At 46.5% G+C, this 23204-nt stretch overlaps 2 protein-coding genes across 4 annotated transcripts; one reads left to right on the forward strand and one right to left on the reverse strand.

The window, feature by feature from the left end:
- The first annotated feature begins 1279 nt into the window (after window positions 1-1279).
- On the forward strand, window positions 1280-7846 carry SNRPD1 (small nuclear ribonucleoprotein D1 polypeptide). Of its 2 annotated transcripts, none has more exons than XM_026091775.1 (4): window positions 1280-1384; window positions 1847-1923; window positions 4972-5163; window positions 7647-7846. In XM_026091775.1, exons 1-4 carry the CDS (start codon window positions 1371-1373, stop codon window positions 7721-7723), a joined length of 360 nt encoding a protein of 119 aa, XP_025947560.1. In that variant the 5' UTR covers window positions 1280-1370; the 3' UTR covers window positions 7724-7846. The 2 variants fall into 2 exon arrangements, with proteins under 2 accessions (XP_025947560.1, XP_025947561.1); XM_026091776.1 differs by lacking the exon at window positions 1280-1384 and adding an exon at window positions 1507-1584.
- Window positions 7847-8980: 1134 nt separating this feature from the next.
- On the reverse strand, window positions 8981-21949 carry SLC6A20 (solute carrier family 6 member 20). Of its 2 annotated transcripts, XM_026091753.1 has the most exons (11): window positions 21814-21949; window positions 18386-18526; window positions 17838-17929; window positions 17038-17265; window positions 15667-15777; window positions 15212-15453; window positions 14496-14658; window positions 13211-13415; window positions 11805-11964; window positions 10266-10431; window positions 8981-9184 (listed from the first exon to the last, which is right to left on the reverse strand). In XM_026091753.1, the coding sequence occupies exons 1-11, from the start codon at window positions 21932-21934 to the stop codon at window positions 9035-9037; spliced, it is 1779 nt and encodes a 592-aa protein (XP_025947538.1). In that variant the 5' UTR covers window positions 21935-21949; the 3' UTR covers window positions 8981-9034. The 2 variants fall into 2 exon arrangements, with proteins under 2 accessions (XP_025947538.1, XP_025947539.1); XM_026091754.1 differs by lacking the exon at window positions 15667-15777 and having other exon boundaries at window positions 21814-21934.
- Window positions 21950-23204: the final 1255 nt, after the last annotated feature.

Consider the following 23204-nt stretch of genomic DNA (forward strand, 5'->3'; position numbering starts at 1 on the left):
AGGCTTTCCCTCTCTCTTCCCTTACAAGACTAATTTTGGATGTGTGTGGGGGTTTTTTTTTTTTTGTTTTTTCAGTCACAGTAATAGGCACTCGAGATGAAAATTCAAGTCACTATCTTTTTTCCCTCCCTTACTGCAGATAGGCCTCAGGGTTTTTCTTGTATTTTTTCCATTCTTGTGTTGCAGTATGTTAGACAAACCCATGGGTTTATTGGAAGCTGTGAAATCCTTGAGAAATGCACTTGTCTAAAGGCAGAGGCTCTGAACAGGCTGTTTCTGAATTACTAAGGAAATAATAGTCTAGACTAGTATTTAGTGGAGCTTGACCCTATTTAAAATTTAGATGACTGGATGTGCACATTCATACACAATGTTTGCTAGTAAAATTTTATACTGGTAGAACAAATTTGTCCTGAAGCCATTAGTTTAAAAAGGGGCAAATAGTTCTTTACTCCCCCCCCAAAAAGATGACAAAGTTTAAACTTTAAACTTTAGAGCAACTTTACTAGGAAACATCTTGGAAAGATATTGAAATATGTGCCTGAAATGTAAGGCAAATGTAGCTGCAGAACTCCCTACATTACAAATAGGAAATGAAGTGCAGTAGCATTTGTTTGTGAATCTACTTCCACTTGAAGCCCTTTTTTTTTTTTTTTTTTTTTTTTTTTTTTTGGATTCTTTTCATATTTAAGTGCATGCGCTCTCTCTCCTGTGTCTTGTTTCTTTTCTCTTCCTCTCATTAAACTTTTAGGCAAAAAAGGAAATCCAAGAAAAAGGGTGGGGGGAAGGCACTTACTCTTTCCCTGCTCCCCTGTGGTCAAATCCCACCACCCATCATAATCTCGGAGGGGTGGGGGATAGGGGGTGGCTTTTCACCATCCCCAATTGATCCTTAGGGCCTAGGTCATCTCATATGTCAGAAACAGTCATTTTATGAGACAAACTGTTTATATCAACGATTTTTACCTCAGGGATTTTTTTTTTTTTGATGGTGGCAGTGGGTACTACATAAAGGAAAAACTAACTCCGAGCTGTGACTGGAGTCCTATTATTGGTTATTCTACCTGGCCCTATTTATCCTGGCGTACTTTAATGACAAAAAAATACATATATAGAGAGTGAGATTTTTTTTAAGCTCCCCCTCGCCCTCCCCTCGCGCTGCTGGGGGGCGGGGCCGCCCCTTCCGGCGTCTGCGCGGCGCCGCTTCCGCCCATTCATTCTGCTCGGCGGCTGCCGCTTCCTGGCGCTAGTGGCGGCGCGGCCTGCTCGCCGGAGGCCTCCGCCCGCCCCAGGTCTCCTCTGCCCGCTGGGGCCGCCGCCGCCGCTCCCCGCGCAAGGCCGCCGGGCCGCAGCGCCTGCCTCCCGCCGCCATGAAGCTCGTCAGGTGAGCGGATGGAGGCGGATGGAGGCGGCCGGGCCTGGCGGCGGCGGGGGGRAAGAGAGCCGCGCTCGGCGCCGCCCCCGCGCTAACGGTCGCCTCGCGGGCGCCCCTCCCCCGACGGCCGTTGAGGCCTAAACGCCCGGCGGGGTCCTGCGGGGAAAGGCCTGGCCTTGCTGGGGAAACGCGGCGGGGGCAGCGCGCGGGTGCGAGCGCGGGGTTAAGTAGCAGCCGCCCAGTCTGCCCACTGCGGCCGCGGGGCAGGATCCGCCGTTTGGGGGGGGGGTTGTGTCATCGTGCTCTCGCGCACTGCGTTAACTAAACGCGAGATCTGGAAGCGTTCTCTTTGTAAACGTGAGAGGTGCGGGCGCTTACGTGCCTCGGTTTTCTCTAATATTGGGTATTCTTTGATGTTGCGTGCTCAGGCTTCATGTGGGAGTAAAAAAAGAAACCTTTTTTAATTTCTAGGTTTTTAATGAAACTCAGTCATGAGACTGTGACCATCGAACTGAAGAATGGGACACAGGTGCATGGAACTATCACAGGTATGGCCTGACGGCAAAGACTGTGGCAGCGTATCGCTGTTCCTTTTCTGCTGATAATTGGCAATTGTGGTTTGGTTTGAGCTTTTTTGTTTCGTACTCTTTGTTGTGGGGACCTTCTCTGGTAGAAACAGATGATGATCCTTCTAGCTTGTATCCTTTTACAAGTATCAGGTGTGTTTTTGGCAGAAGAGTCCGGACGTTTGCAGGAGCTACTAGAAATACAGCGAAGAACTTTGACCAGCCAGCTTTCTGCAGACAACCATCATCTTTGGCCTGGTAGCAGGGCCAGTTCACCTGTGGTCAAACTTACGCTGTTGATATATTTTTGTAATACACTTTCTGTTCATAAAGCGCTGCTGGGAGACAGTGGATTGATTGTAGTACTTGCTGGGAGCCTCTGAGTCAGATGGTCTCTTGGGCTTTGTTTACAAATAAGCTTAGGGAAAAATGAAGTAAACTTTTGCAAACTGTTTTGTTAGCAAATCTGAAGTAAGCATGATCTACTCCCAGAATTTTAGCAGCATGATAATGTTGGTAAGCTAGTTTTACCACCATATCAAGCTGGCAGTGGTATGCAGTTAAATCTCTGTAAGACGTTTCAGTACATCTGATTTTGATTTGTGAAATTGTTGTAAGCTATAGTCATGTAAGAACTTTATAGTAGAGCCACCCACAGAGGATTTTTTTCTGTCTGTGGTAGACAGATAAATGGCAAATGTTAAATGTTCACATAGGCTGTAGATGATTTTAATCTAAAAGAGAATTATTTCTTTTGAGTGTATCTTTGCTCTGTTTAAGGTGACTTGGTATAGGAATGTATCTTTACATAAACTTGCATTAATTTCATGAAACTGGTTTGAAAACATGTAGCTTGATGATGGATACTGGGCAAAAAGGAATCCTGGTGTCAAGAATCTGGTTCCCAGCTGTTGTCAGAGGTTTATCATGTAATCACCTAAATTTGTGTTTTAATGTCTAGGGAGGGGCATAATCTATAAATTGTGCTAACTATAAAATGAGTGTGCACCTTTATATCACTGAACTGAAAGCTATGGGGTAAGCCTTTATGGTTCATTATCAATATCAGTTTTTCATATTTTTAAATATATGTGGACTTTTTTTTTGCTTTCATAATGTCAGAGACTGGTATTGCTCTGAGAATATTCATGTTAGAATTACTTCAGGGACAGTCAGGTGTATATGTGTGGGTTATGCTGTTGTTAATAAAGCAAACTCTTGTGGATAAGTTGATGAACTTGGTCGCCTTTCCTTCCCCTACTCCAGACTGCTTTTAGAAGCTCTTCTGCCCTGACGTTGTTTGTAGCAAAGTTCAAATTTGGCAGTTTGCAGAGTTGTATTTCTGGCAATTGCTGAAGTTCTTTTTTGGCCAGTAGCAATCTGTTTAGATTTGGCAGGGTTAAAAACTGTTGAATGTGGCATTATTCTGCAAGCCAGGTCCATCAGCTTTGGTTAGTACCTGAATGCACCACCCTGGTATCTGATTGCAGCATGCTCTATCAAACACAACTAGGTGGGAGGCAAACAATGTCTCCTGCTGACCTTGGTGCTCTTGCAGGCCGAGTTATTGACCAAAGCCTTGTGTCCTGCTAAGAGTCTGTAAAAGCTTGGGGTGGAACCCATATTTTTGAAGTGACACTTTTCCCTTTACACTGGTGCATAAGCCGTGTTAATATTTGCTGTGACATCTGCAAAATCTCCTGTTCCTCCCAGTGTATCAGCTGGCCAGAGCAGGCACGCTGAAGGGGCAGGGTTTATGTTACACATACCTTACACAAATAAGGAGACGGATCAGGTGGGTTACAGACGTTGGAGAACTGTTTTCTTTAAGTCTAGATCTAGAATTGGTGTGGGGGGATAGAAGAAATACTTGGAGGTCACAAGTGCGTTTGCTGTGAACTTTGGAGCTCTGCTAAGCTCCTTTGGTGGTTAGGCTGAATTCATAAAAGTATGAAACACCATTTAAAGGCACAGCACAGTGATTCCGGTTCTGGTCGAGTGTTCATTTATATTATTGCCTTGGTGAAACACTTGTCTTCCAGTTTGTCTTTTCATATTTGTGAAATGAGACAATAATTGCTTTCAGCTCACAGAGTTGTTTGTACACACACTTTGAATACACTAAAAATTTTGCTTGTGTGGGTGCCCCGTCACTGAATTAGTGGATATTTGTAAATTATACATCTTTTGTCTAAATTTTTCGTTCTGGAAAAATTAATCTCACTTTGATCTTTGTAGTTAGAGATCAAATCCCATGGAAGGCTTGTGATGTTCAAAAACAAAATTAATATAGGGATTGAATGATGACACTTCTTATGGCTGTTACTCAGTATATGCACCCAGCTGAGATTGTTTTGGAGTGTGCATATTACTGTGCACAGTGGATACAGTAACGGTTCCATGGGGGAGCAAAGAGCTGTTGTGGGTCAGCTGTTCAGCACTGAGTTAGTAACAGCAATGATTGTCCCTTACCGTAATGTATTTTATGTACTTTTAAAGAAGACAGTAAACTACTATAAGATGTATTTTATCAGAAAATGAATGCTGCTTTGACAGCTGGACTTCTTCAAAGCTTACAGAAAGAGGAAATGATCAGTTTCTTCCTCCTCAGAGGTATTCTTGCTTTTTTTAAAGTAAAAAAGCTAGTATTGAACTTCTGTAATAAGTGGTAGTTTATTTATTGCTCAAAGGAACCATTTTAATCATTTACAAAATTGCTATGCCTGTCTTAGATCTAGATGAAGATCTCTGATAGTATTGTACAGATAGTAGTAAATGGATCTTCCATCAAAAAATGTACGGTAAGTTGTTGAGGACAGTTACTAATGAATGATCCAGCATAAATTAAGAGACAAAAGACGTGTTTATGTTCACTTGGAGGCTTAATTAGTGAATGGCATAGATCCAGAAGCGAGTGTTAATGAACAGCATACATCTAGAAGCAGGTGTATACTTAAAAAATGGCCCATTGTGCCAAAAGTGACCATCTTGTACGCCTTCATCCCTGAAATAAGACTTTTATTGTTTCAGGAGTGGATGTCAGTATGAATACGCACCTCAAAGCAGTGAAAATGACGCTGAAGAACAGAGAGCCTGTACAGCTGGAGACCCTGAGTATTCGAGGGAATAACATTCGCTACTTCATTCTGCCAGACAGTTTGCCGCTGGATACCTTGCTAGTGGATGTTGAACCCAAAGTCAAATCCAAGAAAAGAGAAGCAGGTTAGTTTGTGATTTCCCAGTCCCCTTTCTTTGTTCTACGCTACGCAACAATGGTTTTGGCTGGCTTTGGGTCAGTGTATGCGTTTTAGTACTTTGACTCTGCAGTCATCCTGTAAAACATCTGATTAGAATATCTTAATTTCTGCATTTGGCGGCTAGTTCTTTCATCTTTGTTTGATGGTTTGATACTGATATTGCAAGTCTGCCTTGCCTCCTTCTTAGCATCTGTAAGATCTCCTTTCGTGTGAAATGATGTATAGCTCATCATATGTCCRTGTAAAAAATGCAAATATTTCTAAGCTTGAAGAAATATTAACCTATCACATTTTCAGAGGTGACACCGAAAAGGCTTACATTTCCTCTTCTCAAAATGTCTGCTGTGTTTCTCCACTTTGTATGGGGAACTTCATATAGCCTAATAAGAAAGTACAGAATGGCCTCTTGAACAGTGCTGGATACTTAGCTGAAATATTGCTTGGTAGTGGGTAAAAATAAACTGTAGGAGAACTGAATTTGAGGGAATTTGGAATCGCAGTGAGTCTACACTGTATTCCCATGAGTAGTTTTCCAGTGTTCCACTGTATGTGGTCTTCCCGGGAATTGTATTTAGTTTTTCTCGAAAGGCTGTTGAGCAAAAACCTTTCCTTACAAACCTAACAGTATAGCGAATACTTCAGTTTTAGTCCATGCTATTAAAATTTAACATTTAATAAACTCCAGGAAATCTGTAGGTGTGTGTTCAGGCAATAACAATTTTGCACAATGCTTGATCTTGGTGTTTTTTAAATAATTTTTTTAAGTGAAAGCTTAATTATGCTCTGAAATAATGTCTTCTCATTTCTCCTGTAATTGGTGTTTGAGTATTTGGATCTGCAGTCTTTGACCCATGTGTACGTTATAACTGGTCAGAGGTAGTGTGTTTACCTTATTGAAATGGTATGAGGCACCCTCAGGTCTGTACTTTCCAAAGCGCAAATTGTTGTGGCTGCAGTCTTCATTGAGAGCGAGTATGAAGCTCCTGGAAGGGTTTTGCTCCACTTGCATCCATTAAAAATAAACCGACCACATGGTGAAGTTGGAACATGGTTGGATTGCTTTTTTCTGAACCTCGCTTTTTGCACCTTGACTGTGCTGAAGCTCTCTCAGCTGTATTGCATTGCACTTTACCTTAATCTGTAAATGCTTTGGGTGTCAAAAGTTTTAATGCGTGGTCTCTCCTTGGCAAATGAAAATGTTGATGGGAGGCAGGAATGCTGGCTGAGAGGTGTGTGACACTTTCACAGTGGGCCTGAGTGTGCTGGTGCTTCTCAGTGGACATAATTGTCTACTGGTGCATGTGGATGCTGTAATCATTTAGTCAGGCTTTTGATACTTCAGTATATTTTACAAAGGGTCAGTCTGTTATCGGCAAAACAAATGAAGTCTTGATTCTTAGAGACTTTTGTCCTGTCTCTCTGCTCCTTCATTTCTTTACCATGTTTCTAACCTACATGCTGTCAGATGGAACAGAATAACTGTTAAGGCCTGTTTCTTAAATGTGGGCGGTAGGGTGCATCTCTTACCTAACCACCCACTTCCACAAAATTTTAAGTGTCTTGATACCTTTGCAAACCCTACACTGACAAGTTTGTCTGAAATTAAGCAGTAATTTTAGAAGTTTTTAGAGGCACCTGGCAACCTGATGGAACAGGACTTATTTCCTTAGGAATTTGGGGTAAAATGACACTTTATCATCACATGGAACATATGACCTCCAGCAGTCCCTTGCAACCTAAATTATTCTGTGAATCTGTTTTCCTTTTACCATGCCATGAAATAGTAGTATTTAAAAGGAAGGAGCACAGAGCCAGGATGTTGGTAGGATAATCGTATACAAAATTGGTAGAGGCATTGTTGAAAATAGTAGGAACTGTTTGGTGCTGGGATCCTTTAGAAATGCAGCCATTTCACATGGCTAAATGAAAAAGAGTGCACTTGAGAATCTTACAGTGTATTAAAATGGGCACCTCCCTTTCCCAGTGTGCTAAAAAACAAACAAACAAAAAATAAAACACACAATATGAGCTGTGGTAATAAACCTGCTGTGTTGTGATGAATAGTAGACCAAGTGCAGGAATGTCTTACATATTCTGCTTCTGTTTTCTGAAAAACTAGACTTCTATCAAAAGAAAGAAAAGAGGAATCAGGACTCCGTCAAACTATCATAACATTTGGAAATGGCCAGCTGTGCCACTATATCCCCTTGTTATCTCGAGTGAAGCCAAACATAAACTGTCGTCCATGGAAGTTGTATGCTGAAAAATCTAATACGAAATATGAAAATACTGTCTGGAATATACTGAGAATTACCAGAGTTCATATCTGACTTATTGCTTACATGCGATGAGACATAATGTTGTTTGTGCTTGATACAGAATGTTTTAGTCAAAATTCAAATGTTTCTAGGTCTCATTTGATTCATCCTTTTTGTTTTATTTGCACAGTTGCTGGAAGAGGCCGTGGCCGAGGCCGTGGGAGAGGCAGAGGTCGTGGAAGAGGAAGAGGAGGTCCAAGACGATAACTTTTCACCACAACTGTTACCAAATTCTGGGCAATTTTGGATAGTTTTTGTACAGGTCTTGTTTACGGTGTCCATTTTTAATAAACTGAAATGTGAAAAAGTTGTCTTTCTTTTGTTAGGTAAGCCTGGAGGGGGGGGAGGGGGACATGTTTTATTCCTAGAGGCTGTTGCAGACTAAGCATGTCTTGTTGGTGTTGGTTATCCCTGTCAAGATCCTACCCACCCCCAAGTGCTGTAAAACTCTCTGTTGCTCTTTGCCCCAAGCTGGGATACTTGTGTTGGTGTGCTGTAATAATGTTTGTTTGAAATGAATCCCTATTTTATAAGGCAACTGCCATCTTCTAATTACATAATTAAGACACTATATTAAGAACCAGTATCCTGTGAATGTGTCTTTAATGTTGTTTTTCAGAGTGACCTCTTTAAAGTTCATAGATAGAATTTTGCTGTTTTCTATTCAGTGAAGCTCAAAAATTTACCATGTTATTTTCTTTATAAAACATTCACATAAGGAAATTAATCAGTACTATAGAACTGCTGGACTGCTGCCTCTCCATGGTTAAAATTAAAACATCCTTGGAGGAGAACTTTGCTAAAGCTGATTATGTGGCATGATACTCTTAAGCTATATCACAGATATCTTCCAGTGTGTAGTGCATCCCTTGAAAAAATGAATGGCACAGTACGTAACTACATACTGGAATTAGATGTTCACTTCTTTTGGAAATAAGAGAATTTCTGCAGCTTATATATAAAATGCTTTGCTGGGCACAAATATAAAAGAAACAATATTGGCTGTATTTATCTCAGATACCTCAGATACTGATTTTTCTTTTGTAGAAAAGGAATTATTACATTCACAACATAAAACTTCAAAAGATTAAATATAGATGTCATTTCAAATAGCCTGCATGTTAAGTTTGACTCTTCTGAAGGGTAAGGATACCAGTACTTCAGTGAAAGAACATACCTAGTTCGTTGCTCGTGCTACAGGCTGGAAAAGAACAACTAAATGTTACCTAATTAGCCAATATGCTGGTTAATTTGTGCTAAGTAGCATTTTGTGAGCTGCTGTTCTGTCCCCCCCCCCCCCTTTACAGAGGCCTTCTTAAAGCTTCATCTGTTACAGAAGAGCTTTTTTCTGTTTTTTCTGAACTGTTGTGGGACCTCCCAAGAGCACTTTGGTAAATATAGCACCCGAGGTTCTCAAATCTATAATCAGCTGCTACAAATACAGGTTGCTGTGGTCTTCCAGAAGTGCCCAGTCACTGGCCCTGTGGGAAAGGTCTTCATGAGTCCAGGGCTCTGCGTTCATGCAACTGTGGAAATGTTTTCCCTCTTCAGCCTCCTGCTGATAAAAGTTACCAGAGCCCCCAGGGGGATGCACATGGTGGATGCTGCCACCAGCAGCCCAATCACAGCCAGGGCATAGCCAGGGTAATCCTTCGTCACCAGCTGCCCCTGCAGGCAAAACGAGACTATTAGCGCAGGTGAGTTTGCATGGACCAGCTGAACCCGCCTGGCCTGCAGTGTTGCCTCTTCAGGTTTTGATGCCCTGCAGTCAGGCAGGGCTCTAGCAAAGCTCTGTGTGCATATTTAAAAAGAAAGCGAGAAACATTTGTGCTTTGTGGGCTGGAGCAGCTCATGACTGTCCTTGAAGTTTTTTTTCAGTCCAACCTCACCAGCATAAGCTTTGTTACAGTAGCTCTGTTCTTGTTGACACAGTACCTTGCTCTAGGTAAATTTACATGATGCAAATACTGGGAACTTTTTTTCCTGAAGTTTTGGTCTATTCCAAGAGAACAGATTTTGGCTTGCCTGTCTTTCCTTAATGAGACCACTCAGCACTGACCTCTCTGTAAGGTCTTCTCCTTCCTTTCCTGGAACCTGTGGGCTCCTGCTGGTACGCAGTCGTCAAGCCAGGCCATTTACAGGCACCCAAATTAGTGGTGACATGCAAACAATGTACTTTTATTTTTTTCTACATGCAAGAAACATTTCCACTAAAGATTATGAAACTAGTAATTACTTATCCAGTAGTAATTGCTCTGCAAAAAATAAGCAGTTCAGCACTTTTGCAAAATTATTTTGGCCATGAATAAAAATGTAGCTGGAAGTTTTGAAAACAGAAGTGGTTCATGAAAACAGTTTACTTTATTCCAGCAGCAGTTTTGTTGTGCTAAAATATCGCTGATTTTATTCAAAATACTACTATTTGAAAATAAATGCTTTTGGTTAAAGGATACTTTTTAAGATAATATTTTGATTTTTTTCAATCAACACTAATATTTTTTGTTTGAAGACATCAATTTATAAGAATTTTAGAGGGAAATTAGTCCATTTTATAGAACCATCATGTTGCTGCAAAAAGGTCAGGTTTTTCCCTATTTTACATTACCACAGAATTAAAAAATGACATTAGTTCCAGCTGCAAACTTTGAAAAGACAGTTTGGTGGAACAATGTAGTTAGGAAGGAACATTCTGTGTCCTTGCAGGGTTTTGTAAAAGTTAAAAAAAAAAAAAAAAAAAAAGCTGTTTTACCTGTGTGGCATCCCATGCTTGGTATTGCAGTGTTCCTGTGAGGATATAGTCGGTGATGTAAAATATAAATAGGCTTATAATTAGCAAAGGACTAGCAAAAGCCCACATAATTTTCCAATACCAGCTTGGCTTATGTCCAATCATTGTGTGAAGATCTTTCTCAAATCTGTGTTTAAAAAAAAAAAAAAAGTATTCTTGAGAACAGCTCCATTTGTTCAATCAGTACCTTGACGTGAGTTACTTTACATCCACCTATAGGGTTAAATAATGCAGGCAGAGAGTGTATTTGACCAGAAGTGAGCAGAAAGAGGTATTGTCTGAAAAACTGGCTCACCTGGATCATACAGTGAGGCTGAAAGCGAGTGAAAAGATAGCAGGGCTTACAACAGGATCCCAAAATACATATTCTATAGCTAGAATTATATATAGCAGAAAAAAGCCTCCATAGATTTCTCCTTAAATAAGTTCAGAGCATTAGTTCTGTAGGCTGACAAAGAAAAGAGATTATGCTTCAGTGGCATGGAGAAATCACACTGCTTGTCTTTGCGGAGTCGAGGCAGTCTCATCACCGCCTTTGGGCTGTCTTTGAGGAAGTCCTGATCACACAGCAAACCTGGACGCGATTTGAAGGCTTTGAATGTGTCAAGGATGCAATAACAACGTAGGTGGCTGCACCTGCGCATTGTTAGCAGACTAACAAAGCAAATATTAAAACTTCCTTTCTTTAAATGCCCTGAGTGCAAACACCTCTCTGTGCTGTGTAAAACTGTTCCTGATGCCGGCACTCGCTTTTACCCGCAAGCGTTGGCCTGGTGGTTGCTCCCCTGAGGGCACCTGGGGTGACTGCAAGAGCAGCAACACGCAAGGGCAGCACCCTTGCCACCAGGCTGGCTGGCAGCAGCCTGGCAGTGCTCCTGTGCTTGTGCTGAATTACTGTGAAAGGAGAAGCAGAGTTTTGGCAGAAGATGCTCTTTAGACCAAAGACAAGAAAGCGAGTGAGCAGGGAACAGCGTGTACAGCTCATTAGTGCTTCCCTGCCTGCAGAGAAAGTATTTGCGGAGGGCAAATTAGAAATAACAGTACCAAAGCTAGCAGCCTACAGCTTTTTCCCCTGTATTAAGGACAGATAACCTCTAAATTCAGAGCTGTGGAGGTAGTGCCCCTTGGGGGCATCCACATTGTCAGGAAAAGGGCCTAATTTCACATGGGCATAAACCCATTTACTGGATGTAAAGACGGGAGCAGAGCTGTGAGGCCAGGGCGTTGCAGTGCAGGGGGGGAGGCTTGGGAGCTGCTGCTGGGGCAGGAGGTGCCCAGGCCACCCAGCCTGGGCCTTGCCTCCCCATGTACCCAAAACCCCAGGAAGGGCCTGCAGGCCAGGGGTGACCTTGATCGTCTGGCTGATATCATAGTATAGGAGAAAAATTTAGTCCAAGGTGGTTATTTTTACTCTTGGCACTGCTCGTCTTGGCCTATGGTCACATCCCCTCTATCCTGCTTACAATCACGCTATGGAGAAAGGAGGTTTCAAGCTTTTACCTTCTTATCCCGTAAGCGTAACACACCGCAATGGTTTCCACCAGCACAATAAGCAGCAGCGAGAGGGTGGCTGCGTAGTCATTGAATATGTCAAACCAGTAATTTCCGGCCTCCATGGTGAAAGTCAGGCCAATGACACAGTTAATTAAACACACAAGGCCTGCATGGATAAAATAGCGAGAGATGCTATCGTTATGCCTGGACAGTGCGTGTATGTAAAATGTCATATTATTGAGACTAAAAAGATAGTGAGACTTCTACTGCTTTCTACCAGGGTAATAGTTACAGTTATTAATGAAGATCCTGGCGCAATGGCTGCTGTAGAAGCAGCCAGGCTGGAGAAAGGGCCTTTGGAGCAGCTCTGCATTAAGTGTCAGTACTGCATGCAACTGACACCCTGAAACCCTGGAAATTATCTCGCATCTCGCTCACGGCCATGTTTAAGGAATTGCTGCTGTGTGTGATAGTTCCCTGCGTAGCTCAGCCAGCATTCAGGTGGGGTCTGGGGGGTTAGGTCAGAGTCTGAGACATACCCAGTAAATCATATTTCAGCACTGTATTTTAGTATTTAGCCACAGGGCAACATGCATGACATCATAGTTTGTTCCTGTTAAAGATCTCCCCAAAGAGCCAAGGAGCAAGGGGTGCAAAACCACTGGGGAGAAGGAAGATTATTTTTTTGCCCCTTGGCAAAGAACTGGCTCTGTGTGTTTGTGTATATCCTGGTGTATCCCTGAACTGGTAACCACACCCATGATCTTAGAGCGGCATCATCATAGTACATCCTCATGACACAGTCCCGAAAACTGAGTCCTAGCTAGAGCTTTGTAAAGTGTATGCGCAGCCACTAGCCACTATTGCTGGGCTACTAAGTTGTGAGCTATTGCTGCTTCAGGGCATGTGGTTCGTGTGCATATTACTGAATTACTCACTTACTAAAGCGCGTGCCCATACAGAACATGCCTTGTTCTCTGGCTGACGGGTGCAAAGAAAGACTCGAAATGCTTTTTCTGCACTCTTTTCTCTGCATGAAGGACCCTTTGAATTTTGCATACTGGTAACAGTGGTAAAACAGCTGGTGCGAGTGCAAAACAGAAGTGTCCCTGGCTACAGACATCCTGACATTTCTCTTGGCCATTTGATTCAGTAGATACCAGTCTGATGTGTGCTGGGAAGCCCTGTAAATACATAGCCGCTCTTGTCCTAATGCTTTGAGATCTCTCGATGGAAACTGCTGCCTACAGACATCATTTCTCAAGAGCAGGAAAACACTTCTGGCAACGTATTAGATAGCCCCTGCTCTGCTTGAGGACAAAGAGGAACATTCAAAGATGGTGGGACACCAGAGCTTTTACGTGTATGTTCTCACCTTGCCTGGCCTGCGTTACTAAGTGGCACCTGCTCACCTGAGATCACCTCCTTGGGTAAGTGGGTGGCAATGAACTTGCTATCAGTCAGTGGCGTGAGGATAGCGGCCGTGTTTCCCAGCATGCTCCCTATGCCCAGCATCAACAGCATGCTGAAGTAGAGCACCGAATACAGCTGCGACACCTCCATGTTTTTGATTGCTTCAGAATAGACTATAAACGCTAGTCCTGTCCCCTGCACAGCCTGCCAGCAAGGAGGAGAGAACAAAGGAGAGCGTTACGGTCAGTCCTTCACTGGATCACCCATGATTTTAAGCTAAGGAATCATTTCTACAGAGGAGACTGAAATTCTTCCTAATTTCAATCCCTTTTAGTTGGGGAGATTTCAATCTCTCTTGCTTATTGCAATATTTGTGCTTGGCAGGGCATTAATAGCTGACAGTTTTAGCAAAATCAAGGCCACCTTTTTTTTCTCTTGTTGACTAGGAGCCTGCTCTTCGAGGAGGTCTATGGATTTCAGTGGGGCTGTTCAGGGACTAAAGTTTTCCTCAGCTTGAATAGGGACATAAGAGACTGATCCTCCATCATGGGAAAACAAATATGCTCTGGTAGTTCAGCACAACAGAGTAAGCTGAGGTCTTTGCTGGTTTATTCAAAATATACAGAAGCCGACACAGGTTTGCTTGTAGCAAAAACGTCGGCCCAAAACCCCTGTGACCTTCCCTGACCTGCAGCTGGATTCAGTAATCCAGCTGCTGCAGGATCTGATCTCGGCCTTTTACTCGCTCTGGGGACTCAACAGCAGGGGGCTGCAGCGAGTCCCAGTTTCGCCGGTGGAAACCCCACGGGGACTTGGTCAGGAGACACGCGGGGACAGTGCGGCAGCTGAAGTGAAACGCGCAGACTGCTGCTCCACCAACCCGCCTGCAAACTGGCAGATCCGGCGTGCATCAGGCATAGGCAGCCATGGGGCAACCTCTCCCTTGCACGCGGCGCCCATCCTACTCCTCATCTAAATAAGCCACCTACCACCCTCCCGAAATCCCCCGCCAGCCACCGGGCTCGCTGCAGCAGGGACAAACCAGCAGCGCAAGCTGTGAGCGCGGGGCACCTGGCACAGCCCGCACCAGGAAAGCCTGTCGTCAGCTAAGCCAGCGGCACCCGACCCAGCCAGATGTGTGTAAATGCGTCTGCACGGCAGGCCCTGGCCAGATGTTTCCTGGGGTGCAGGAGGAGCCCACATGGCTGCGTGATCCGCGAATGGAGCCGAGGGCAAGGCGAGGGGGGGGCGACACCACAGCGCTGGTGCGACGCAGCAACTCACTGTGTCCAGCTCCGCTTCCAGGCTGCAGTTTTTGAGCTGCGGCAGCAGCTCTGCGTACGCGTGCGGGTGGGCAGCCGCGAGGTGGGCCTGCACGGCGCTGAGGTTGTCCGCTGTTAAAGAGCCCTCTTCCAGGTCAAAGGCGTTCGTCAGCAGCAGTATCACCCTGGGGAARAGCGAGGGAGCGTAACGCCTCTCGGCGGGTGGGGGGCGGCAGAAGGCGCCGCTGGGGGCAGCGAGGGGCAGGCGAGCGCCGCCGGGGCAGCAGCGCCCAAGGCAGCGAGCACGTTCAGTGACGGCGCTTGGCGGGGGGGGACAGGGACAGGCGTTACTGCCTTAGCCAGAGATTCAACCATAGCTTTGCTCAAAACTGTTCAAATTGATGGCTTATATCCACAGAGGAGGAGGAGGAGGAGGAGGAGGAGGAGGAGGAGGCTCGGAGCATTGCTGCGTTTTATTTCTCCCCCCACGGCTAACCTTCGCGCCGCCAGCACCAGCGAGGCGCTGCCATGCCTTGGCAGCAATACCTGGGTGTTGAGAGCCAGCTCAGCCCTCGTCGCCTTTAACAGCACCATTATCTTTATCAGAGCGATACCGGGGCGCAGGGCACTGCTCGCGGTGCTGCCTGCTGTTATCTATTTACCTGCCTCCTCCCCTCCGCTTATCTCACTCGCAACAGCTTATGGGGGAAAAAAAGCGAGTTAAATCCCAGCTCTTACTTGTTTATGCAGCTTTCGTAATTAAACGTTGCCTTAAAGCCGTAGATGGAGAAAGTCACGATGCTGGCGAATATCGACGTGGCGCTGTTGATCAGCGAGACGACGATGGCGTGCCGCTCGCAGTTGTTGCTCGGCTCGTTGTAGCTGGCGAAGGCGATGAGGCTCCCGAAGCCCAGGCCCAGCGAGAAGAAGATCTGCGTGGCCGCGCTGATCCAGGCTTTGGGGTTCGCCAGCTGCTCCAGCTGCAAAGCCACGCAGGCCCGTGATGCCACGAGCCCGGCCGCTTGCTCCCGCGCACCCGCTTGCTCCCGGCTTCCAGCAACCTGCCGCGAGGGGCGCATTTGGATGCCTGCCCTAAGCTACCACTGCGAAAACTTAATGTACAGCATCACTGCTATTTTTTTAAAGACCCACGCGTTCAGTAACTACAACAGTTTTGTTAAGTTTTTCTGTACCTTCGGTGTAAACATATAAATGAGTCCGTTCACAGCCCCATGAAGTGTTAATCCTCTTATTAGGTATATGATAAGAACGCAGTACGGCAAGGAAGCGGTCACATAGACAACCTGTAGAAAGCAAGGTGGATGCTGAAGACAAATTGTCAGACTATACGCTGATGTAAAGAATACCTGAGAGCATCTATAGCTATATGTCTTCTACCTATATCTCTCTGTTTTCATTTACTATGCCTAAAATATCAGCATATTCTGCTTGCTATCTTACATTAACCTTTAAACACATATTTTCAGATAAATTAAGATTTCTGTTTAAGTTTAGATTCCAGTTTTAGAGAAACAAGTTTTATTAATACTAAAAACCTGTGCTAAAGCTCTCAGGGTCTTCTCTTTGATTTGAAAAATAATAATTTCAAATGCTCGCAGCATTTACAACCTACATTCAGCAGCATCTAGTGGAGTAAAATTGGTTTGAAACTGTCTGTAAAGAATTAATTAGTCAAGTTTCACCATCTGTTCAAAGCAAAGCTCATCTGACCCTTGCACGGACTGCGCAGGGTGCCAGGGCGAGACCCTGCCGGGACATGCCCGGGGAGCCCCCGACAAGGGCTTATAGCCCTTGGCTTTGTTCCTAGGGCAGGTTCAGCTGGGAGATTCCCCCCCCCCCCCAACTTCTGTTGTGCATAAAAAGAAAGCAAAAACACCCAGTAGACCTCAGCTGTATTTTTTTTGTTGCAAAGAAAGCATAGACATCTCCTGACATTGCTTCAGTGGAGACAGTTTGGCTCTGCTGTAATAGATGGCTGCTCACAGCGCAGTTTAGCCACATGAGCACAGGCTGCTGCATTTAAGGGCTCTTCTGAATTATGCAAATTAATTAATTAATTGCAAAATTAGTATCACTTGCTCTTTTAGTTGAGCTTCCTTTAGTTGCAGCACAGCAGCTGCCCACCAGGTTGCAGAGACACTGGGCGTAGCTGCACAGGGGCAGATGCAGTAAGCCCTTGCACCAGCACCAGCACGCTAATGCACCCCATGGGGAATTTTTCCAGGTGCTTCCAGTGTTCACAGGCCCAGGGCTGAGGCAGCTCCTGCTGCCTCCTCTCGGCCAGCAGGAACAACGGATCTCACCGGCAGGCCTGGGAGTTCATGTTATTTGTGCAAATAGCCATTTTTTAGAATAAAATAACCCTGGTAGACTGCTGCTTCTCAACACCGTCGAAGGGCAGCGGGCTCTCTGGGCCAAGCGCGTGCTATGGAAGACGGGGATGTCTTTTATCCACCCGGGCAGGGGGTCCTGAGGCCCTCTGCCTTTCCCCGTTTGCTTTTTCCCTGTCGGCGCCAGCCGAAGCCGTTCGCGCCGGGGCACACCTTGCCGGTGGACTCGGTGCCGCGGAGGATGCAGAGGTAGACCACGAGCCAGGCGAGCGTCAGGCACAGCGCCTGCTCCCACTGCAGCCCCCCGCTCGCCTCCAGCGACGGTGCGATGTTGAGGGTCCGCCGGTACCAGAAGTACTGCGTGGGCGACGTCCGCTCGCACTCGGCCTCGTAGCCCGTGTGGTTGCTGTTCAGCGGGCAGCTGGCCCACGGCAGCGGGTCCTGGCGGCAGCGACGGGGCGCCCGGCGCGGAGGAGGGAACGGAGGCGACGGCGGCTCCCTTAGCCGGGCTCTGCGGCACCTGGCCCCAGGGCCAACCCTCTCCCCCGGGGCCGACCTCACTCCCCTGGGGCCAATCCTCTGCCTTGGCACTGACCTGCTCCCCCAGGGCTGACCCTCTCCCCTGGCACCGCCAACCATCTCCCCCAAGGCTGACCTCTCTCCCCTAAAGCCAACCCTCTCCCCCCCCCGGGATTGACCCTCTCTGCCGGGGCTGAGCCTCTCTCTCAAAACTGCCAACCCTCTCCTCCCAGGCCAACCCTCTCCCCTAGGACTGACCCTCTCCCCTGGGGTCAGCCCTCTGCCCCTGGGACTGCCCAGCCTCTCTCCCCTGAGACTAACCCTCTCCGCCCAGGACTGACCCTCTCCCCCGGGACGACCCTTTCCCTGTGGGAGGACCCTCTCCCCTGGGACTGCCAAGCCTCTCCCTCCTGAGACTAACCCTCTCCCCCGGGACGTCCCTCTCCCCTGGGACCGACCCTCTCCCCTGGCATGACCCTCTCCCCGCCACCCACCTGGAAGGAGTGGAAGAGGTACCAGAAGGCCCAGGCATTGATGACGTTGTAGTACATGGAGAGGAAGAAGGACACCACGACACTGGCAACGCCTGCGGGCGAGGAGAGAGGCGCTCGCTGAGACCCCCGCGTGGCCTCCCCCCCCCCCCCCCCCCCCCCCCGAGGTTTCCCCCTGGGGTTTCCAAGGGCTTTAAGCTCGGAGGCGCCCGGCCGGGCTGGGCCGGGCCGCAGGAAGCAAYGCCTTTCCACCCGGTGCTGTGCCCCTCTGCTGCTCTGGTGTGAGGAGCAACCCCTGCCGCTGGGATGCCATCTCCCAGGACCAAACTGAGTTTTATGCTTTAGCCCCCGGAGGTTGAATATTCAATTTATTGTTTTTTTTTTTTAATGTGTGTAAGCAAATTGGAGATGATTTGGGTAATTTAATAACTTCCTAACGTAGCTCAGATCAGGCACAGCCCAGCCGTTTCCTCCTCTGAACAACAAAGCGCTTGCTCTACCCAAAATCATCCACCATCCCGCGCACTTAAATAACCCAGCCGAGGACATACCGACCCCGCAGAGGTAGGGACTTATTGTTCTCCAAGCACCGATGCTGCCTCGCCGCATGCGCTGCCCCACGGCCAGCTCCAGGTACAGCAGCGGCATCCCCTCCACGATCAACATGACGAAATAGGGGATCAAAAAGCCTCCTGCAAGCGAGAGCAAAGAGGAGGCTGTTCAGTGAACCTGCAGCGTGCAGATGCCGTATTGCCCTCAAAGCGGCCAAACCACGTCCTGAAACCGGGAGGTTGCTGGGGCTGGTCGCTCACCGGGACATGGCAAAACCCCAAGCAACATCTCACTGGGTTTCGTTTGGGTTTTCCCAGATTCCTGGGCTCGTCGTCCCTGAGTGAACCCCACAGGGGAGCAGGTGCAAAGCGGACGGGCCATCCAGCAGCCCTGGTCCCGCCGGGGAAATCGCCGTGGCCCTTGGCAGTGCTGGGATTTCCTGCGTTAAAATGTGCTGGTGGCGAGCCGGGCGCCGCGGAGCTGCCCAGGGATGTGGGAGTCGGCGTGAGCAATGTACAGGGCCAGGGCTGTTAAAGGGTAACTAACTGCGAGCCAAAGCTTTCAAAAGCTAATGAAAGAAAGAGGCCAAGGGAAAGATTTACTTCATGTAAATTTTTCACTGGCAGAGCGCAAGTGTTCAATCAAGAAGTAACAGCAATGTCCACACTGAATATAGAGCATTAAGTAACATATCAAAATCTGGCATGGCTTATAAAACAAAACAAAACACCCTGGGCTAGCTTGGCTGAGATTTCATCGGTGCAACAAAACCGGGGGGCTTTGCACCGCGAGAGAGGTGAGAGCAGCCATGCAGCTGCCGCCGGCTTTCCTGGCCATGCGAAACCCACAGGAACCCAACAAAGCGGAGCAGCAGAGACCCCGGCGGGCCATGAGGGACGAGGGGAGGGAAGGGAAATGGCCTCCTCCCTGGACAGCCAAGATGCAGCTCGGCTTGAATTTCTTCTGGAAAAAAATCCTTGTCCTCCACTTTGGGCTTGCTTTAAAAGAGCTGCTGACTGAGTCAAAAGCTGGGGTTTTGTGAAGGCTTTCCCAGTTCCCTTTTTACAGCACTCCAAAAATATTTATGTAAATATCTCTTATTTAGGATTTAATCTGTGGCATTAACATTCCTCGCAGAGGGCTCTGTGCAGCGCCACGGAGGAATGCATTCTGCGCAGGAACCAAGGCCAAGGGCTGCAAACCAATGCTGAGAAATAATCCGGTTTCTTTTGGGAATTAATTTCCTGCCTCCCACTATAGCTTCATTAACAACGCCTTTGTTAACCTGTTAGGTAACTTCCTATGCTGAATGGGAGCTGCTGGAGGTTTAAGAACTCCTGCAGCTGGGTCCCACATGGCGAGAGCTGCGGAGAAGGAGGCAATACGCTGGTAATGGAGAGACAGCAGGTTTTAAAGTCTGTGGATATCTTGTTTGTTAGACTTACCTGCAATAAGGGCTGTACTGCGCTGCCAGGCAGGACAGGGACTGGCTTTTGCTTTTCTGCAAGGAGGGTGCCAGCGAGCGGTTGCTGGCATGCCCCCTAAGCCCTGGGCCTGTCATAGCCAGCTTTTAAGCTCCCAAAACAATGTTTTGTCAGTGTGGGTTTTGCAGACCCTTGGAAAGCCCTTAAGTACTTTTTCTGAGGGCTTTGAAAGATAATAGAAAAGCAAAGCCTGCTGTCAGGAATTTTAGATTCACAATAGGGAGAGCTGCCTCTCCACAGAGAAATTTAATGGGGTACAGAAACAGCGGAGAAACTATTCCTGTTTAAATATGCTTTTCATTTTATTTTAATCATTTTTGGTAATCAGTCATTTTTGGTTATATTCAGAGTCATTCATTTGGTTATATTCACACTATCTACTACACTAATGATGCCTGATAAGAAGAATATGGCAGGAGATACCATGCAAAAAACCCCAGTGTTTGACTTTGCTGTCCTTCAGGATGTCTGCCAAGACACAAATGACTGATAGTGAACTAATCGCCTGCAGATATTGCATACAGAAACATTTACGTTATAGGCTTTGTGCTAGAGTTCAGTATCAGACACGAAGTCTTCACCCTCAGAAGCATCTGCAGAGAAGGATATACACCAATAAATGAAGCACCTTGAACTACCACTTCTGCTCTCTGAAATGTCTGAAAAAGTTTCAGCCATGGTAGTATCTAGTTTCTATTGTGGTTTCACCCACTGTATTCTCTGGGTTTTTCTGACCCGATGCTGCAGGGTAGCTCTGATGCGGTCCCAGCTCTGAGCTGGCCTCTCCACAGCCAGCACGCACTGATCCCTACAACACGCGGGTTTAAAAGTAAACTACAAGCCAATGTCCATTGCACCAAACAAGCAAAAAGCACTTAAACATCTCKGTGTGTATTTTCTCCTGAAAAGAAGAAAAGGCAGAAGCAGGCAAGAATTAAATGAGGCAGAGGCTAAACATATCACTTAATTCAACATCATGACAATAGATGCAGCGTAAGAAGCAGAATAAAGCTGAGATGTCTTGGAGGAGCTCTTTATAAGGATTCTTTAAAAGATGGTCATTAGCCAATGATGTTAGCTGTGTACTAGAAGAGATTTTTTTTTTTTTTTTTTAATTAACCTAGTTAACTGACTTGATTTCTAAGGAAGAATGTCTGTGGCAGTGGCAGGTATATGGTACAGACATCGTTTTTCTCTAGTTTGGACAGGGGAGAGACTTTCAAAGAGCACTCTTTGAGCCCAAACCAATTTAATCCCCATGTTCAAAGCTTCCTGTGAGGCTTTAGCTGTGGAACTCCTGTTAATTAAGGAGTTTCAGCCAACTTCAAGGCAGATTTGCAGCCAAGTTATCACCTCCTAAAATTTTTTTGGTATAAAAAAGTCATACATTCATGACAGCAGCTTGAATGGCTATGGCTAATCTTTTAAATAAATCAGTGTAAACATCTCCCCTTCTCCTTAATATATTCAAATCCCCATATGTGAACCTACACAAAACTGAACTAGTTTCTGATGCCTTCAGAGTGTTTCAACAGGAGGAAGAACGTAATAAATCAATACCATATGGACCTACACCCCCCCCAACCACCTCCAGCCCTTTTGCAAGTGGGTCCTCCCACTGTTTCATCGCACTTCTGGGAAATGAGTGTTACTGTTTTGGGGCAGCTGTCAGGTAAAAACCTTATGCTGAGGAATATGTGAAATAAAACAGCAACATAAGAGATGAGAGATTTATAGCTAGAGCTGGGTGTATTTATTTTATGTCTCTTGCCGGCATGGTATAAAGAACTTTCCTCCCGACACATACAGACACAAATCTGACCTCCCACTCTGCCCTGGGCCCTGGTAGGTGGACAGGGTGTTATCACGGACAACATGCTTTGGGGCTTAAAGCTTGCAACACTCCTCCCTAGAGGGAAGCAAGAAACATAAACCTCACTTACCTCCTCCATACATCTGACATAAATATGGAAACCTCCATACATTTCCCAGCCCCACGGCATAAGAAATGCAAGCGAAAACAAACTGTAAGGGATTGTCCCATAGCGGCCGGGATTTCTCCATTTCCTACTTGCACGCGCGGATTTCAGCAGAGCCTTCCTGCCTTCCCTCCTGCAGGTACTCTGCAAGCCCTGCCTCAGATGCCACACCAACCTGGCTTGGAGGGGAGGGAAAGGAGGAGGTATGCTTGCCAATTCCTATCAAGCTTTTTAATTACTAATCTTATTAACAGGCACATACTGAAGTAGGAATGCTGGTAAATAGATTATAGAAACGCACACACAGAACTATAAAATTGGTACTTTGGGTGAATAGCTGCTTGGGTTTTGACTGGCATTTCTGGGAAGGATGTGAACCTAGGGATTTTTCTCTGCTCACATGCTGGCTTGATGTTGGAAGGAGATAACACTGGGGCAACAGTTAGGTTTTGGAAACTAGAAAATCCTTCTACACAGGGTGCTCTCCTCTAGGAGTTGCATTTCTGTGAATGAGGCATCAGCTTGGACTTGGTAACAGAAAGAAGAGGTTTCCACACCATTAGGACTGGGTTTAGGGGTTGTCAGAGCTGGCTTGTATTTTGAACATCCCTTGCCCTAAGCCGGTCCTCAGGCATCCTGACACGTCCACTCTGATGTGGCAACCTGCAGCCATGCTCCCCCCCCCCCCAACAGCCCAGCATGCTCCCCCATTCCAAAAATGGCCTTAAAACAGCTCCTATCACCCGTATACGTCCCCAGCCTGCTTCAGCCTTGAGTCCAACACCTGAGTATGAGCCTTCAGAAATACCAGGCATGCATTCAAGACCAAAGTCTTAGCCCTCCATGCAGTGTGCATGTGTGTGATGCATGCAGGGCTCAGGGAGGGCTGACCCACCTTGCAGCAAATAACCACATCTCCCTGCACTTAACCTTCATGCTCATCCCCAATGCTGCAGATGGACTTTTTGAGGAGCTGCTGTTTTAAAATATTTTTAAGTTTCAGGGATCAAATATATACTAAGGCCATCAGGAAGCTGTGTCTGCAGCCCAGTGTGGAGGCAGAAGGACCTAGAAGGCCTTTGGGTTGTCTGAATGCACACCAAGATGTCAAATATGGATGTGAACTCGGTGTGCTTGGGCCCCTGCCAAGGCACATTTTGACATCAACCACTTCAGACAGGTCTCTCAGGGAAGGAGGCTACCAGCAGTGTCTGTAGCAACAAAAAGGGACTTAATGAGTCCAAGGACTCAGCTTCCTTCCTCTGTCTAACTATGGCTCCTTTCAGGTCAGGACTGGGCACCTTTCAGGTCCTTTTTGTGGAAGAGACTCGCTCAGCTGCCGTCAGCCTCACACC

The sequence above is a fragment of the Apteryx rowi genome, unplaced genomic scaffold (genome assembly GCF_003343035.1).
Source record: "Apteryx rowi isolate R43461 unplaced genomic scaffold, aptRow1 scaffold_920, whole genome shotgun sequence".
Lineage (NCBI taxonomy): Eukaryota > Metazoa > Chordata > Aves > Apterygiformes > Apterygidae > Apteryx > Apteryx rowi.

Excerpts from the sequence above, each read along its gene's own strand:
- SNRPD1 (XM_026091775.1), top strand. Across the intron at positions 1,924-4,971 it reads GGTGCATGGAACTATCACAG|GAGTGGATGTCAGTATGAAT; the intron begins GTATGGCCTGAC and ends TTATTGTTTCAG. Across the intron at positions 5,164-7,646 it reads ATCCAAGAAAAGAGAAGCAG|TTGCTGGAAGAGGCCGTGGC; the intron begins GTTAGTTTGTGA and ends TTATTTGCACAG.
- SLC6A20 (XM_026091753.1), bottom strand. The coding sequence starts at position 21,934 with ATGGAGAAATCCCGGCCGCTATGGGACAATCCCTTACAGTTTGTTTTC. Across the intron at positions 15,454-15,666 it reads TTTATATGTTTACACCGAAG|CTGGAGCAGCTGGCGAACCC; the intron begins GTACAGAAAAAC and ends GTGGCTTTGCAG. Across the intron at positions 13,416-14,495 it reads TGGAAGCGGAGCTGGACACA|GCTGTGCAGGGGACAGGACT; the intron begins GTGAGTTGCTGC and ends CCTTGCTGGCAG.